The 17062-nt window shown below is 38.1% G+C and overlaps 1 protein-coding gene across 1 annotated transcript in view; it reads left to right on the top strand.

Moving 5' to 3' along the window:
• The window catches only part of srgap1a (SLIT-ROBO Rho GTPase activating protein 1a), a 105577-nt gene that overhangs the window by 61923 nt on the left and 26592 nt on the right, over positions 1-17062 (top strand). The window contains 7 exon segments of the mRNA XM_042335139.1: positions 3197-3373; positions 4271-4399; positions 7906-8127; positions 9577-9678; positions 12864-13061; positions 13161-13245; positions 14134-14161. Of these exon segments, the coding sequence (XP_042191073.1) occupies positions 3197-3373; positions 4271-4399; positions 7906-8127; positions 9577-9678; positions 12864-13061; positions 13161-13245; positions 14134-14161 (941 nt within the window).

Raw genomic sequence — 17062 nt, 5'->3', positions numbered from 1 at the left:
TAAACTTCTTCAGAACCAGATTTGACATGAACTATTGATGCATTTGCCTGTCAACGTAGTTGAATAAGTTTGATGTTTGATTTTTACAAGACGAAAATTGGATTTAATGGAAATTTCCATGTCTTAACTAATGATAGTTCAAGAGCAAAACTGAGTACATTCTTAAGCTTTTGCTGCTTCAGCAACAAAAGCTAGGTATTACTAGTGAACTGAAGCACACCCATAATTTATCATTTGGTGACAAGCAATGTCGGGTTTGGTATTTTATGGCGGAAATGTAGTGATACAGAATTCTTAATCCACGAAAACCCCTTCGGATGGAGGAGAGGAGAGAAAGAGAGAGAGAGGAATGCAGCTTAGTAAATATTGTATTTTTTAAAAAAATGAAATAATTAGTTCCTGAATGGAATATTTTGAAAGTGCAGGACCTGGAGGGTTCAAATACATTTCGTTCTCACTAATTCTCCGTCGTTTTTGACCTTGGCTTTTTTTTAATATAATTGTTTTTCATTCCGTCAGCAACGTTTAATGTCGAGGGTGAAACCCCAGGTGCTGCTCTGTCACAAAATGTCAAATGTAATACATTCACAAATTCTAAAAATGGGTTCTCCAAAAAAAGTAAGTTGGCTCTGAGCTAAAGATAGTCTGTGTGCACCAAGGGAGGTAGAGTCAAGCCCATTTAAAATCAACAGATTTATTAAAACATAGTAAAGTTACACACAATATACAGTGCAATCTATTGCCTATTCTCAAATGTATAAGCCCTGTACTGAGCTATTTAATGGAACACAGTGAGAGTATATTTATAGTGAGAGGTGCCTTTCTGATATAATGCACGAGGAGGGGAATTCTGGATGTGGGAACTCCACGTGAGAAGTACTTAGTGGACTGGGGCTCCTACTACAAGACTTGTGATACTTGACAGCCCATTGCATGCATGGTTAAATGTTAAATGATGGTTTCTCACAACTGGGATTCATAATGCATTTGTGATGCCGGAAATAAGGAATGGAACCGTGTCACAGTTACCAGGATAGTTTGGTTAGAAGAATATTTACTGGAAGCAGGTGTCAAGTTTCTCTCCCCCCTCCGCCCCCACCCCACACACACTCCACACAAACACTCTTTCTCTCTCTCACAGGTCAGACCATCTTTTATTGGTTACTGTACTCCAGTAGCTGCCTACACTGAGGAAAAGTCTGTCTCCATTTTCTCCCTGCATAGCACAAACCGAGTACAACAACAACAATTTGCATTTATTTAGCGCCCTTCGAGTGGGATAGTTTCTGGGATATCTCTTCTGCTGGAAGGGATATGGGATAACTACTGAAAAGCCAACTCAAACCCAATTCCACAATGGGAAATCACATTGACTGGGTATATGTGTTGGTGCCCTAGGAAGAAAATTAGGCATTTTGATGCGCAGGGAAGTGCAGTGAATTCAATTGAAGTGAATTAATTGGATAACACTTTAATATTTGGTAGTGAACTAGTGGGTGAGAAAAGCTCTACAGGTTTCTTATTACAGTTTTCTTTTAATAATAATATGCTTGAAAACCTCAAGGGATCAATGAAAATCAAATGACACTTTAAAGTAATTAATTTTAAAAGATCTGTCAGATTCACACTGTATTTACAACTGTTTCTGTAAAAAAGCACATTAATACATCAGTATATAGACCAAAAACCTAGGTATGAGTAATGAAGGTTATTTCCCAGCACATGTGTAACTTGTGTGACATTTACTGATTAAAATACAAATCCATCAGTTGTTCATCTATCCAGCGCACTGTAGGTGCTATAAATAATTGCCCGCTAAGAACTTTGAGCAGTATGCAGTATCTCATTTCCGTGAAATATTTTAATTAACTTTTTTTTGCAATGCGGCTTTCATATAAAACTCTGTGTACGCTCGCGTTTCTTGTACCCCAAACGTTATGGGAAATCATTCATCCACTTACTAGAATTCAACACTCGTGATTCAAGTGTTGCGTTCAGATGGTTAATGACATTCCATCATTCAAAATCTTCCTTTCTCTTAGGGGAGTGGGAGGAAATGTAGCTTAATTCACAGGGTGATGGCTGAGGTGGGAGGGAAATATATACCCGCCTCTCAAGATGGATTTTACAAGATCACAAGAAGGTTTGTATGGAGAAGGTCCTTCAGCCCATTTGATGTCATCCTTCCAGAACATCCACCCTACAATCTCCCATCACAGCATCAAGCTGTTTTTAAATGAGGCCAATGTCAATTAAACTTCTGACATATGACGAAATTCAATTTAATTCTTAAACACTTATAACATGAGAATATTTGTTGAACTCGGACTGTGAATTTTACAGTATGTATATGTTGTGGTATCATTGGTGTCACTGGACCAACAAATTCTTCTGTTCCTCGGCACAGGCTGTAAACCAGCTATTTGAATGATTTCAGTTAATGGTTTGTCTCCTCTGATGCATTTATTTGTACTTACTCTGTATAAATATTTATAAATAGCAATATTTAGTCATGGCTATGTTGATGTGACTTTTGTCTAAGCCCTGACTATTGGAAAAGAATAGTTTCAGACAATACCGCATTGCAGATTTCTTTTAAAATGCATGATGCTTTATTTTGCACTTCACATCTGTGGATAATGAGCTTGTTACAGTACATAAAAGGCTCATTGCAACTTTTTATCTATTCAATTGCTTCATTGCAAATCCATTCACATTCTGTGTGATTAAATTCCTCTAAAAAGGCACATCGGTTGGGGAATAGTAATTTAACTGCACATTTTAACTGCACAAGCCTAACCCTGCAATTTAGAGGGGGGACGGCCTGAGCTTTTTAACGAAAATTGAACAATCTGCAAATTGCTGAATACATTGAATAAACTAATTAATGGATTCCAAGTTCTGTTTTAATCACTGGGAAGAAATTACAATGGTCTTTATTGCACAATTGTTTTGGTTTGCAAGAGAGACCTGTGGTGGTTCCTACCTTGCTTGGTTCTCTTTTTTCACTTTTAACTTTGAAGTTCATTTCTGTAGTCATTTTAAAAAATGGCTTCAAAGTTGGACTGTATTTAATTGAATTTGAAAATCCTGTCTGCTTTGAAATGCTAGGTTAATAGCATAAATCCACACCCAGGTGAAATTTTTACCCAACTGTGTTTTGGCTTCCTAACTTATGTACTTGCCCTCACTACAGGTCATGAAGACATACCACATGTATCATGCGGAGAGTATCAGTGCAGAGAGCAAACTGAAAGAAGCTGAGAAACAGGAAGAGAAACAAATCGGAAAAGACCCAGTTTTCAATATTCGATTAGAGGAAAAACACCAGAGGCGTAGCTCAGTGAAAAAGATTGAGAAAATGAAGGAGAAGGTAAGAAACCTTTCATCTGCTTATGTGCACAGATGAGGCTCAGTGCACCTCAGGCCTTTATGTGTAACTGGGAGCAAAATCAATTCAAAATATTTGCAATTCAACAATGTGGATGTTGGATATTTCAGTGTTTTACACTGTTGGCCCTTTGAGTGAGGATGCCATTCCAGTATAGATCAATGGTTTTAAATGCGTTATTTTGCATTATAAATTATTTTATTTTGTGGCAGTCTGGATCGTCTGGTTCCTGAGCGAGGTGGGTCCGAATTATTCCAGATCAGCAAGCCTGGCTCATTGGTACGACTGATAGGGGCAGACTTGTTACTGGGAACATGATTGTTTCCACTCAGGTCCTGTTAACCTACAAAGCCAAAGCCCTAACTGGAAGTATGATGCAAACAGGTGCACGGAAGCTTGCCAGATAGTGCTCTCAATGACAAATATACTCTGAGGTCTGCAAGCCTTAGCTCCTGTCTTTCCTATTACTTTCCAAAATTAAGTAAGCAGAATATGTCTCTCCGGGGAGAGAGTATGCACTCCATTCCAAACACAGGAATATTTCCATGGGTATAAGTGTCATTGTACGTGTAGATATTCTTAAGCACGGTGATGGGTTTCTACAAGTGTCAGATAACTGGTTGACACAAACAGAAAGCACAGTGTGTGATGTATAGGATGATCAAACAGTCATGATACCATTACAATGTTTAATAAGTCTTAAAGAAATGATGATATATTTGGATTTTTGTTTAGATAATAGGTAGCTTCATGACTTTTTTTGTCATCCTGTACAAGTTGAAGTCAACATAGGCCAAGATTTTTTTGTATGTATTTCCCTTGTGTCTTAATTGTTTATTATGACTCGATAAATGTTAAACTTTATTTGATTTGGAACAGCGACAAGCCAAGTACTCCGAAAATAAACTGAAGTCCATCAAGGCACGAAATGAATACCTGTTGACACTGGAGGCGAGCAATAATTCCGTTTTCAAGTATTACGTTCATGACCTTTCCGATATAATTGATGTAAGTACGTCCAATAGATAATCCATATCAGAAAACTGAGGTCAGTCCAAATTTAATGTGCATGTTGCCAAATAATCTAGCACCTGATCACTGTTCAAATAATAATCCTTGCATTTGATATACAACAACAGCTTGCACTTACATAGCGCCCTCCACTTAGGGTAACGTCTCATATAGTACCTTATTTTTGAGACGTCGCAAAGCGCTTCACATAATATACTGTCAAATGAATTGACTGTATATTTTGTGGGTGAATCACAAAAACACCCTGAAATCCATGAACCGTATAAGTAAATCTAAAGTCTTTGGTAATTTGTTCGTCACTTAATTAATGATACTGTAGCCAGGCAGGTGTGGTTACAAGCTAGTTTGAGTTTGTTGTACGTGATCTGATTCTAATATAGCAATAATGAATAAGATGATTTAAGCACAAGTTTATCATTTAATCAAATTGAGGTCCTTTATTCTTGCATGAAATGCATTGGGACATTATGATGACTGTTTGAATGTGTTTTCACACGTTCGTTCAGTTAACGACACCTCTAGTACAACTATGAGACTTGAACATAAATTTAAATGTCAAAACCCAAATGCAGTCACCCAGCCGTTACTAATTGTATTATTCTGCTTTTCTTATTTAAATCTCGGCTGCGTTATAACTTATGATACTTCCTTTCAATTTAAAAAATAATGGAAGAGGACTGGCCAATTTCAACCTGAAATATGTGAGCTTTGAGATGTCCTCCTGACATGAAATCAAATACTAGGATTATTATTTATTAGAATTGTAGGATTTCAAATAAAAGTGTTGAATGTTTCCCTTCTCTTCAATAACTTGACATTGACATTCTATTCATCTTCATTGAGCAAATGTGGCTTATTTAGTTAATAATCCCATGCATTTTAATACCAAAGATTTTGAATTCATGTTGTTCATAAGGATTTGGCGATGGAAACAAATTTTGGCCGTTTCCATGCTTTGCACTGTCTGTGTGTAAGATGGTCTGCAGTTTGTGGGAGTGCATTTTAAATGCAGTAATGGATCAGGTTGTGCAGTCAGAACACTGATGAATATTTTAACAGACTTTTGCATAATAGTAACAGGAAGCTTATGCAGCTGTAGCTCAGAGTGTGAGCTGAAGCTTTTCAAATATCTGAATGTTAAATATCCGATTCAACCTTAGAGAAGCATTTATAGAAGCTACGGTCAAGAGTTTAATCAGAACTTGACCGTTGTACCACTTTGGCTTAAACATTACGACCTTTGAACCTGTTAGTCTTTCTCACTTAGACATGTTGATACTCAGCTCTATTGGCAGTGACTGTGTTCCGTGGTTACCTCAGACAGTGATTGTCTTTGGGCCTGAAAGTCAATGGAATTGAGTCTAATGATGTCATTGCTTGGATCATTAGATAAAATGGTATTGACAGGTTCTTGATTTCTGTCTCTGATGTGTTGGCCTTAGAACCCTGGACTAGAGAGTATGTTGATATTCCTGATTTGATCCCAGTGAAACTACTGGAGGTGAATGGACAACAACATTTTAAGGGATGACTTTCGATTCTCAATAGGGTTAGTTAATGTGTGTATAGCTGAGAATCGAAGTGCTTCGCACAAGGTCTGTAAATATACTGGCCAGTGCTTCCTAAGTGTGTGCAGCAATCAGGCTTGACTGTGATGGTTGCCACGTGGTCAAAGTGCGTAGAGCTGCTAGCTTGTATGGGACTCAATACTTTTGGGGGAAGGAAAGAAATTTGAGAAGGAAAGGAAGAAGAGAAGCTCTGTATGAATAAGCTAATGAGTTAACTATCAATCTACAACATTGGAAAAGGCTAGGGATCAGGTTATCTTCTTGACAGAGGGAGATGGTGTGAAAGGATCACAGAAAGGAAATCGGAGAAAACAACAAAAACTGAAGAGTTAATCCTCTTGCACTGTTAGAATATTTGCATTCAAAGTTTTGTTGCTGTTGTGCAAGTTTTCAACTGTATGCATGACCTTTACTTTCCATTCAGGTTTTTGGCATGTGAGTATTTGGCGTCCGTGCTAATGTTTATACAAGCATGGTTGAAGATTAAAATGCTAAAATCTTCATGAAGAAAATAATTAGATTTGTTTTGCTAAAAATCATCAAAAAAATTGCATGCAAAATAATCTTTACCATTACAGACAATTTATTAATGGGTTAGAGTGCTCGCCTCGCAAGCGAGAGACCTGGGTTCAACCTGGGGTTCGCTGGCAGGGCGAAACGTTGGGCAAGTTTCCTTACTACACACACCTCAGTTTTTTTGGCAGTAAGTAGGAACCCAGTTGTTAGTCGATTGGCGGATCACTTTTCCGGAGGCAATAATTCCTTCCCAAAAAATAATAAATTGCTCACTCAATCCACGTCTGTTTGTGGGATACTGCTGCGTGCAATTGGTTGCCACGTTTCACCCACAAAATATACAGTCAATTCACTTTATACCTTATCACATCATTGAGACATCTCAAAGTGCTTCACAGAAGTGGTTTGAGACGTCTCGACGACATGATAAGGCGCTATATCAAATACAAGGATTATTATTATTACAATGCAATTGGACTCGGTCTTGAACAAAATTGAGATAATTATAGTAATCCTTGCATTTGGTATAGCGCCTTTCACGTCAGGAGGACATCTCAACGAGCTTCACAGAATCCATTGTAATATGCAGTGACTGTGCATTTTGTAGCCAAACACGATAGCCAATTTGTACACAAGTTGTCATCTATAACAACGCAGTGCTCCCCCCAGAGCTATGTTAATCTATCAGTCTAGATTATGTGAGTTCAAAGTTCTGACATGGGTTCCAAACTTGTAATCGTCTGACTCCGGGGCGAGAACCCTACTGGCAACACAGGTTGACAGTAAATCAAGCTTCTGAAAATTTGTCCCTCCAAAGGGAAAGGACTCAATAATGAGTTATCAGGAGTGGTCAGTTAGGCATAAGTTAAATACATAAATAAATGCTGCCGGGATGTTGGCAGCTTGATGACTTACGAGATAGTGACAAGTTAAACCACTGTCGAATTATCAGGAGTTTACTGTAAAAATAATCCTCACATGTGATCTAGAGCACTTCACATTGGGACGATGTCTCAGAGTCTTTCACAAGATATCCTATGAAATAAAAAGCGACTGTGTTTTGTAGGTGAAATGCTGGTGATTTAAAGCCGCCTTTAGTATCATTTTTGGTTTTAACCTGTATTTTCATCTTGATACTCCATGTCTTTTTTACTGTTTGACTTTGTAACATTCAGTGACATGATGGTTCTTAACTGTAAGACAATTGGTAGAAATCAAATTCATTAAATGTATTTAAAGAAAAACATTGGGTGAATTGCCTAATGTTTAATAAAGTTGGTATAAAAGCAACTAATAGGATCACTGTGCAGTTAGTTTTTTTTAAGGAGTGTTATTAAAACTAAAAATGGATGTGAAGTTTATTGATGTGTGTTTTCTCCTTTTTTTTGTTTATATTAGTGTTGTGATCTTGGATATCACGCTAGCCTAAACAGAGCCTTGAGAACATTTCTGTCTGCAGAATACAACCTGGAGACTTCCAGACATGAAGGCCTAGATATCATAGAAAATGCTGTTGATAACTTGGATCCTCGAAATGACAAGCAGCGATTTATGGAGATGTATAACACAGCTTTCTGCCCACCAATTAAATTTGAATTTCAGTCTCACATGGGTGATGAGGTCAGTGTTACTTAATAACCTTTTTACATGGGATTCTGTCACTGAAATGCCTGTGAAACTGATATATTTCAACAAACGTATTGTTTTGGGCAAAATTGGATGGTTGTATGGACTAGGACACAATCAGTCTGTGATTCCTAACCAAATACTCTGGGATGTTTGACCTCAGACTCCCGGGGGTGGAAAGATATTCAGTCAGTTTCTCGATATCAGATACAGAAGGTTGGTTATTTCTACTACAAGTCCATCGCTGGTTAATCCATCACAGCAACATGTTAATAGAAGTGATTTAAAATAAAACAGAGCAAAGACCAAGGTCGTGTCTGAGCTTAACTGTCTTTAGATTTTCACTTTGTTCAGTTGACTTGTCAAACCAGATACCTGAAATTTCGACATGCCTTCAAGACGACATGAACAATTTTGCAGAATTGTGGAAAATTCTTAAATTCACTCTTAATTTGGAGGGATTGTTTTTAAGAACTGTGAAAAACAACTCGCAAGTTGAGGCTGAATTAAAAAAAAATTCTGTGTCTTCATAAATATTTATGTTTCATCTTTTTTTTCCCAAGTTTAAATAAAAAATGGACATATAGTCATACAGCCAAGAGTGGTCCCATGGTTTATAGTGTCTCATACCAATAAACCAACTTAACTAATGATTCATCAGGATGAATGATCACAATGATTGATTAATGTGCTCCGGATTCTACAGTACATGCAAAAAAAACTGAGCATTTGGCTTTTAAGGTAAGGGATAAAGCAGACACTTAGCGGGTTTAACACTGCATTACTCAAGATGTATAAGAGTTGGCAAGTCTACATCCCAGAATGTATGCTGACTCCACTGTAGTCAATCCCATTCAAAAACGACATTGATGAAATATACTATCTAAAACTCAATGCAAACCTTTCTTGGGAAATAAAATTCTTATATCGGAATAGAAAGTGTTCATTAATTTGCCTGAACAACAGCAACTCGCATTTATGTAGCACCCCTCGCGCAGGGTAGCATTCCAGAGCCCTTGACGGAGTGGGGAGGTGAAGAGCTGTAGATAAGCAGAGATTCTTACTACAGTTGGAACCTATTGTATCCTTTGGTCAGATTATAATGTGGCTGTACCTGGACCTGCAGGTGTACTGGAAGTGCAGTACAAAAGACCTCCTGGTTTCCTGCAACCACTGGAACGACTAGTGAGACCACTTGCCGGTTTGCTGTGCGAACAGAGTACAATTCAGTGGCATCAGTGTGAAAACCTTTGGTGATCTGATGTCTAGGAAGTGCTCACCAGCATCCACTCTAAAATGGCCCATTATAACACGGTCTGATTTGTATGGACCAAAACAACTGCCTTATAACTGGGTTACAACAATAGCTTCATCTATTCACTGCTCTGTTGATATGGTATGGTGGGATATGAGCTTAATGGTGGATTTTGGTTCTCCCATTAGGTGTGTCAGGTTAGTGCTCAGCAGCCAGTGCAGGCTGAACTGATGTTGAGGTATCAGCAGTTACAGTCCAGACTGACTACCCTGAAGATTGAAAATGAGGAGGTGAGTTGAAGCAATTTCATCAGGTGAACTTTCACCATGATTCCAGGCAATTTACTTTTCTATAAATGAATAAACAAATTTAAAAAAAACATTTTTTTGCAGAAAATCCACCGTCAAAAAAGCACAGCTGCTTCTTAGGACTTACAATAATAATCAGTAGTTTCTAGCAAGTTTTACACACCCAATTTTTCTATCAAAAAACACATCAGGCAAGGGTGGCCCTTGACCCATTATATGCTCAGCAACTTTGACCTGTATTCTCATTTATGCTTGCAGATATGCAGTTCATTGGTAGGGTGACATTCCATTAAATTATTTCTTTGCACTTTTATTTTCCAGATGTATTTTTGTTAGATTTATTACAAAATGTACAGAGGGGATTCTGAGAACATTGTTGTCCTAAAATTTTAAGGAAACATCTGTGTTTGGGCTATTTGGCCTTCCTCAACTTTTGTTGTCAGCAGGGTTGAAGCATGCTTTGCCTTTTCTTCTCAACTTTCTAAAACTGGTTTCAATTCTCAATTTTGCATATCAAGATGCATTTATCACCATATTCCTTTCATGAATATAAAAGCTGGAGAATGGCTTCAGGGTTGAGAGACGTCATGATAAGCAATTCCATCTGTTTCCTGACATAAAATGCATCTCATTATTATTTGGCATTCATATTTGCTTAGTGCTTGATGGCTCAGTTTGCAATACCGCACCTTTGGACAAAAGCTTTGCAGGTTCAAGCTCTATCTGAGAGAACTGAGCTCATTCCACAACGCTGACATGTCTCATTGTTGATAGTTGGGGTAATATCCTTTGAGTGAAATGTTAAATCAAACTCAATCATATATTGTACAAATATAGATTTTTATCCCTGTTCCTCCAAAGTTCATGTTCTTTCCTTCCCTTTGGCTCAAATATCACTAAGATATCCAATCTCATTGGTTTAGATATTATCAAACAAAATACATTTCATAGTTCTGTTGAGTAACTGTTAGAACCTAAGAGCGTTCAGATTCCCTCCCCTGCCTCCAGTTATAAAAAACTAGGAATAAATGGATCATAATTTATCTATATCACAACCTGGAATAAGTAATGGGTTTTTAGTTGGATCATTATTCAGAAGGCTTTCATAATTTTCCAGTAGTTAATGTAATAACAAGCCTTCCACATAGCTGAAAATTCCAAACTGCTTTTTTTTTTAAGTGAAGCTTGAAAGGATGTGCTTATTCAGTTGTGTGTGTGTGTGTTTGCTTGCTTGTGAGGAATTTCTGAAATCAATGTCTATAATGGTTTCAAACTATGAAAAAAATTACATTTGAAACATATTTTCAGTAACACAAAATAAACATGTGATGTGGAATCTCTCAAGTATCCATAACAACTCCACATAGTTTTTCTCTGAAGAAGTTAAGGTCCTTGGCTGAATTTTCACTAGTCTGAATCTTGCACCCGTGTTAAACTAGGCAGAATTACCTTCATTTCCTTGGAGTCTGCCAATTTAGCAGATTATTAAGGGTTGATCCAATTTAATTAGGACTTCACTAGATCATGCAGAATTAAGACATACTCTAGAGTTAAGTTTTAATCCCGCTGTTTTTATTACTACTTTATCATGGCATGCTTGGCAACGTAGATCAGAATTGAGTCAATCCTCTGTGGCAGTAATAATAAGATTTCTGAGCGAGGAAGATCCACAGTGCTCCACGACACTGCTAATGACAGCCCAGCCAGCCTGCCTCGAGTGCAGGATTTAGAGGGGCAGACTGGGTCAGGGATTTTTTGCTCAATAAAAACAACTTTAATTTAAATAGCGCCCTTCACTCCGGGTGGCATCTCAGAGTGCTTTACAGTTGAAGCCTATGTTTGCTGGGCTCTCCATTCTGTTTTTGCTGAAATCATTTTGTATCTCCTTCATCTTCACCAGAGGTTTCACTTAATCCCATAGATTCTTTCAGTATCATCTTCCCAATTTGGGATTAGCTTCTTCTTTATCGGGGCCCGATACCGTTGCACCTTGTCTGCCAACAGGTCCAGCGCTCCTAAAAATTGTATATTCTGCAAAGTTTATGACCAGATTACTAAGGGAGCCATATTTGTATGTCTATGGGGACAAGGTTTCATTTAATTTTGAGAATACTTTACGGTGACGAGTGGTGCAATGGTATGGTTGCGTCTCATTTGTTTCGCCATTGCGCATTTTTGTATTGTCAGTGGATTTGGCAGAGAGATGTTTGAGTGGATTTTTAACAGAAAAGCAAACAAGAAATGAATGTCTTTCTAGCTAGATACCTGGAAGAATCCGCCTCCCCTTCTTCCATGTTTTTATTTGCTGTTAGTCATTTCTAACGTATATCATGTGTTTTTGTGTGCGCGGGTTTTATTCCTACGTTTTCTGCAGTGCATTGTGCTCCAGCTGCTGGCAAGGGCAAGTAATCATTGCCAGTGCTGTGGTGCAACCGACCATTTGCATTTGAGTTGGAGCAGCCTAGGGGACCTGATTGTGTGAGACTGACTGATTTTTGGCATCTCACAAGAGAGGCTGCACGCGAGAACAAGGAGCTGCAGTAATATCGGAGCAAGAGACTAAATGGAACTCGCACAGACTGGTCTCGCCTCGCACTCCTGAGATTCTAGTTCATTTAAACCTTTTACTGTCTAAAATTGAACAATTAGACTGCACTCCAAACTCTTAAAATAATAATGCTAATCCTTGCATTTGATATAGTGCTTTATATCTTTTGTATCTCTCAAAGCATTTCGCAGTGCATTGCTGTAAAGTGAAGTGATTGTATATCTGTAGATGCACGTGGAAGGCAATTTGCACACAGCAATGTACTGCTAGGAGTGTCAACCTAGAACTCTGAGCCTTAAGTCCTGACACAATAAGGGATGAATTTAGTTTTTACTGAGCTTGTCAATAGTATTAACAGCTGTTTGATAAATGCACAACCAGCCATTAGCATCTGAGCTGGAGCAGCCCGAGGGAACTGATTGTGTGCTATTGACTGATTTTTGGCATCTCACAAGAGCGGCTGCATGTGAGAACAAGGAGCTTCAGCAGTATGGAAGATAGAAGAGTGTAAAGGAACCAACAAAGTCGATGTTTCTTTAATATTAATTTCCTTTGAAAAAGTATGAATAGAGTGCTTTGTTTTTGTACCGTTAAGGTGTAATGCTGCTTTGTTTTCCAGGTTAAAAAGACCATGGAAGCCACACTCCAGACGATACAAGACATGGTAACCATTGAAGACTATGACGTTTCAGAGTGTTTCCAGCACAGCCGATCAACAGAGTCTGTAAAATCCACGGTTTCCGAAACGTACCTGAGTAAGCCTAGTATTGCTAAAAGAAGAGCCAATCAGCAAGAGACGGAACAGTTCTATTTCATGGTATTTATTCCGTCTTTCACCCAGTTGTAGAACCGCAATTGTAGAAAAGGTTTGTTTTGCAGCGAAAGAAAAATTCACTCATCTCCCTTTTTTGAACAGAAATTTAAAGAATACCTTGAGGGCAGCAACCTCATCATGAAGTTACAAGCAAAGCACGACTTACTGCACCGGACCCTTGGAGAAGGTAAATCATAGAATGCTAAAGCATCGACAGGACATAGGAACAGGAGTAGGCCATCCAGCCCTTAAGTCTGTTCCACCATTCTGTAACATCATGGCTGATCTGTACCTCAACTCCAGTAACTCACCCTTGTCGCGTATCCATTGAAACCCTTACCTAACAAATATCTATCCACCTCAGTCTTGAAAATTTGAACAGACCTTTCAGTCTGCCCTGCTGTTCTTTTCCATCCAGCCTTACCACACTCTCCTACTCATTCCTCATACCCATTAATATTTTTATTATTCAAGTATCCTATTTATCGCTCTCTTCAAACAAAGATTCAAGTCCAGATCTCACTTGCCTTTTTTTCCCCCCCTCTTTCAGCTCAGGTCATTCACATTTGTTTCAAACTTACAGGTTTTTTGCTAAATTGTATTGCTGAAACTGGAACGTTCAGAAGTATTGGAAGTGAATGTGTTGCTTTATACAATAGCAATTCTTAAAACTCTGTGAAAAATGTATTATTCACCATCTGGTACATTTAATGTGTTTATACAGGACTGACCCTTGTTTTTTGCAATTTATTTGGATAGGTCAATGAGCAAAGACTGCTCAATTAAAAATATACAGTAACCATTTACTTCTTCACATGTTTCTATCTAAAACTTTGATATGATTTGTGCAAAATCATTTGAGTGTTATTCTTAGCTTGAATGGCATTCCTATTACATGGCACATCATTAAAAGAAAATATGATCGAGCCCGAATGTTTATGCGGTGTGCAGGAAGGAAGAGCAAGCTGTTCAGTCCGTCCCTTTAGGAGTCTAACTTTTCTGCTGAAGTTTCCTGTCCCATCACCAAAACTCCACAATAACAATCTGTTTCCTTTTTCTCTTGTGTGTCCCTTAGGTCAGAAAAGCAACTTCATGACCACCAGGTAGGGTAGCTTCAGGGTCATTTATGTAAATGCTTATGTAAATGTTTTGTGTCTTTTCTGCAGCTCAGTAGAAATATGAAACAAATGCCCAATTATACTACACATTTGGCAATGGAGCAAAAATGCCAAATACTGTATCTAGTATAACTTTGCTGATTTTGCAGAACATAACTGCAATATAGATGTGACTTTATCTTTCTAAAGTTCAATTAAAACCATTGGTGGACCAAGTCTACACTAAAGTCCCTCATACACGTGTAGCTCCAATTTTATGTGTTTTTTTTGCTTTAATGAACTGCTAAATGTCATCAAAAATAACATTAATTTTGTTGGCAATGGTGCCTTTTTTGCAAATCTATCAGTGACCAATTAATAATAATAATCATTACATTTCAGTTCGGGAGGATGTCTCAAAATGCTTCACAGCATTTTACTATGAAGTGTAGTGACTGTATATTTTATAGGTGAATAAGGCAGCCAATTTGCACAAAGCAATGTCCCATGAACGGCCATGAAGTGAATAACCAATTTTATTTGGGGGATTGTTGACCAGGAGAAAATGCCCTTTCCTTTTCGAATAGTGCAATGGGATCTTTAACATCCACCTGAACAGGCAGACAGGAACTCGATTCAATGTCTCATCTGTTGGACAGCATCTCAGACAATGCAACACATCCTGGTTGTTGCTGATGTCACTTCCAATGTGTTTTGCACAAAAACATGCTGTCAAAGTCACTTCCTTCCAAAGGTTATATATCAACAGTGCGTCCTGCACATCGCACAATGCACAGCATGCAGAAAGTGACATCAGTGACAAACAGCATGATAACAGGTCACTCGACCCAACCAGGCCATCCTGGAGTACACACTCCACATAAGTCTCCAGCCATTTTTTGGCAGAGGAAACAAATTTGTGTTAGTTTATAAAGCTTCTCTTTTCACGATGAGCAAATAAATGCCTGAGGTAAATAGTTTGGTTTTACTTGTTATCGTCAATAACTGATGCTCTGCAAAATCTACCTTCAACAGCAGAGATGGACTTATTTGTCAGACTCTAGAGGTGACTGATATGTTGAAGTCAGTCTTCTGGACATAAAAAATCAATGTATTCTTCTGATGTTGGTCTACTCCAGGTTAGACACAACTTGCTGCTGTTTTTGTCAGCAGCATGAAATGCTGCCACGCAATGCCACGCAGTGTGTCGATTCAAAACGTCTAAGCGGAAAACAAATGACGGTTTTACGCAGCACTTTTGCATTTAGGACTTTTTCGGATTATCCTTGTCTGAATCTATGTCCCCCTGTGTGCACAAATACAAGCATAGGATTAACTACAGTGCTGAACCCGTGTTGCTAAAACGTGTTGGATAAGCTGCTATTGAGTTTGCTCATTGAGTTTAAGCACAAATGACCCAGACTTTTGTATTCTCAGTAACAATCAGGGTCAATTTGATAAGATGTCGATCCTTATTTAGTTACCTTTGACTGCACAATGTTGCATTCCCTAATATGCAAAACTGAAGCAGCTTAACCTAGTTTTCTTGAATTTGGCTCAAAGCAATGAAACTAATCATACCCTTTCTCAAAGATCAATAGATAACTTTTATCTGAGACAACGGCCTCTAAACATTTATCTTTAAGAGCTCAAAACAAACCCAACATCTGAAAAAATGTGGTCACTGTCTTTGAAATTTCTCAATGATTAATTACAATCAAGACTGAAATTTACCAAGAGTGTGGATTTAAATACTTAACTATGTGCTCTCTATGTTTAACATTACATCTACTCATTTTAAAATGCTTTCCGCAGACCCTATATGCAATAGCAACAAATATGTGCAGATTCCCAATTATCTCACTATTTTAAATAATAACTAATAAAAAATATTTAAAAAACTTATTTTCCTTAGTAAATGCTCTCCCATTATTTCCCCCCCAACCTTCCCTCCACAGCCCTCTTCTGAAGTAATTTGACTTTTTTTTCTCTCCTCCTACTTTGCTGAAGCATCAGAGATCAATCAGCACCTGTGGATACAATTCCACGAGTGCCGATTGATCTCTGATGCTTCAGCAAAGTAGTATCATCCCTGTGTGAACCTTGGCAGGGAGTGTTGGCAGGATATTCTAACCGCAGAGACTTCACAGTCAATTCCTTACCTGGTATTTACAGACTCCACCTTCAATAGTGGAGTTCTGTAGCTCAGTGGTTAGAGCACTCACCTCGCAAGTGAGAGACCTGGGTTCGATTCTCGGGAGGGGCGAAACCTTGGGCAAGTTTCCTTACTCCACACGCCTGATAATAGTCCCTCAAGAAAAAAAATCAATAATATATTGGTCACTTCAATCCATGACTGTTTATGTGACACTGCTGTGCTCAATTAGCTGCCGCGTGTTGCCCACAAATATACAATCAATTCCCTTTTTCAGTATATTCTGTGAAGTGCTTTGAGACATCTTGAAGATGTGATAAGGCGCTATATCAAATGCAAGGATTATTATTATTATTAATAGAGGTTCCTGGATAGTGATCAGGAACAGGGTAACTGACTGATTTTCACCTTCCCAGTGCAGCATTGAAGTCTGTTCCACTGCCCCCTACTGATTCCATGACTAGATCAACTATTCAGAATAGATTTGGAATTTAGCCTGTGACTGTCTCTTCTCAATAATAATAATTCTACATAATAACAATAAGCCTTGCATTTGATATATTTCTTTTCATGTCTCAAAAGAGCTTCACAGAATACTATAAAGTGAATTGACTATATTTGTGGGGCAAATGCTTAATTCTGCACCTACAATGACCTACTGTTATTGTAATTTATACTGATGTGATACAGCTAAACTTACTATTATAGGACCATATTTTGTCACTACCCCCTTGCATGTTTATCACGGACAT

Source organism: Callorhinchus milii, unplaced genomic scaffold (assembly GCF_018977255.1).
Source record: "Callorhinchus milii isolate IMCB2004 unplaced genomic scaffold, IMCB_Cmil_1.0 Scaffold5, whole genome shotgun sequence".
Classification (NCBI taxonomy): domain Eukaryota; kingdom Metazoa; phylum Chordata; class Chondrichthyes; order Chimaeriformes; family Callorhinchidae; genus Callorhinchus; species Callorhinchus milii.
The sequence above is the reverse complement of the archived record's forward strand: the minus strand, read 5'-3'. Positions and strand labels throughout refer to the sequence as shown.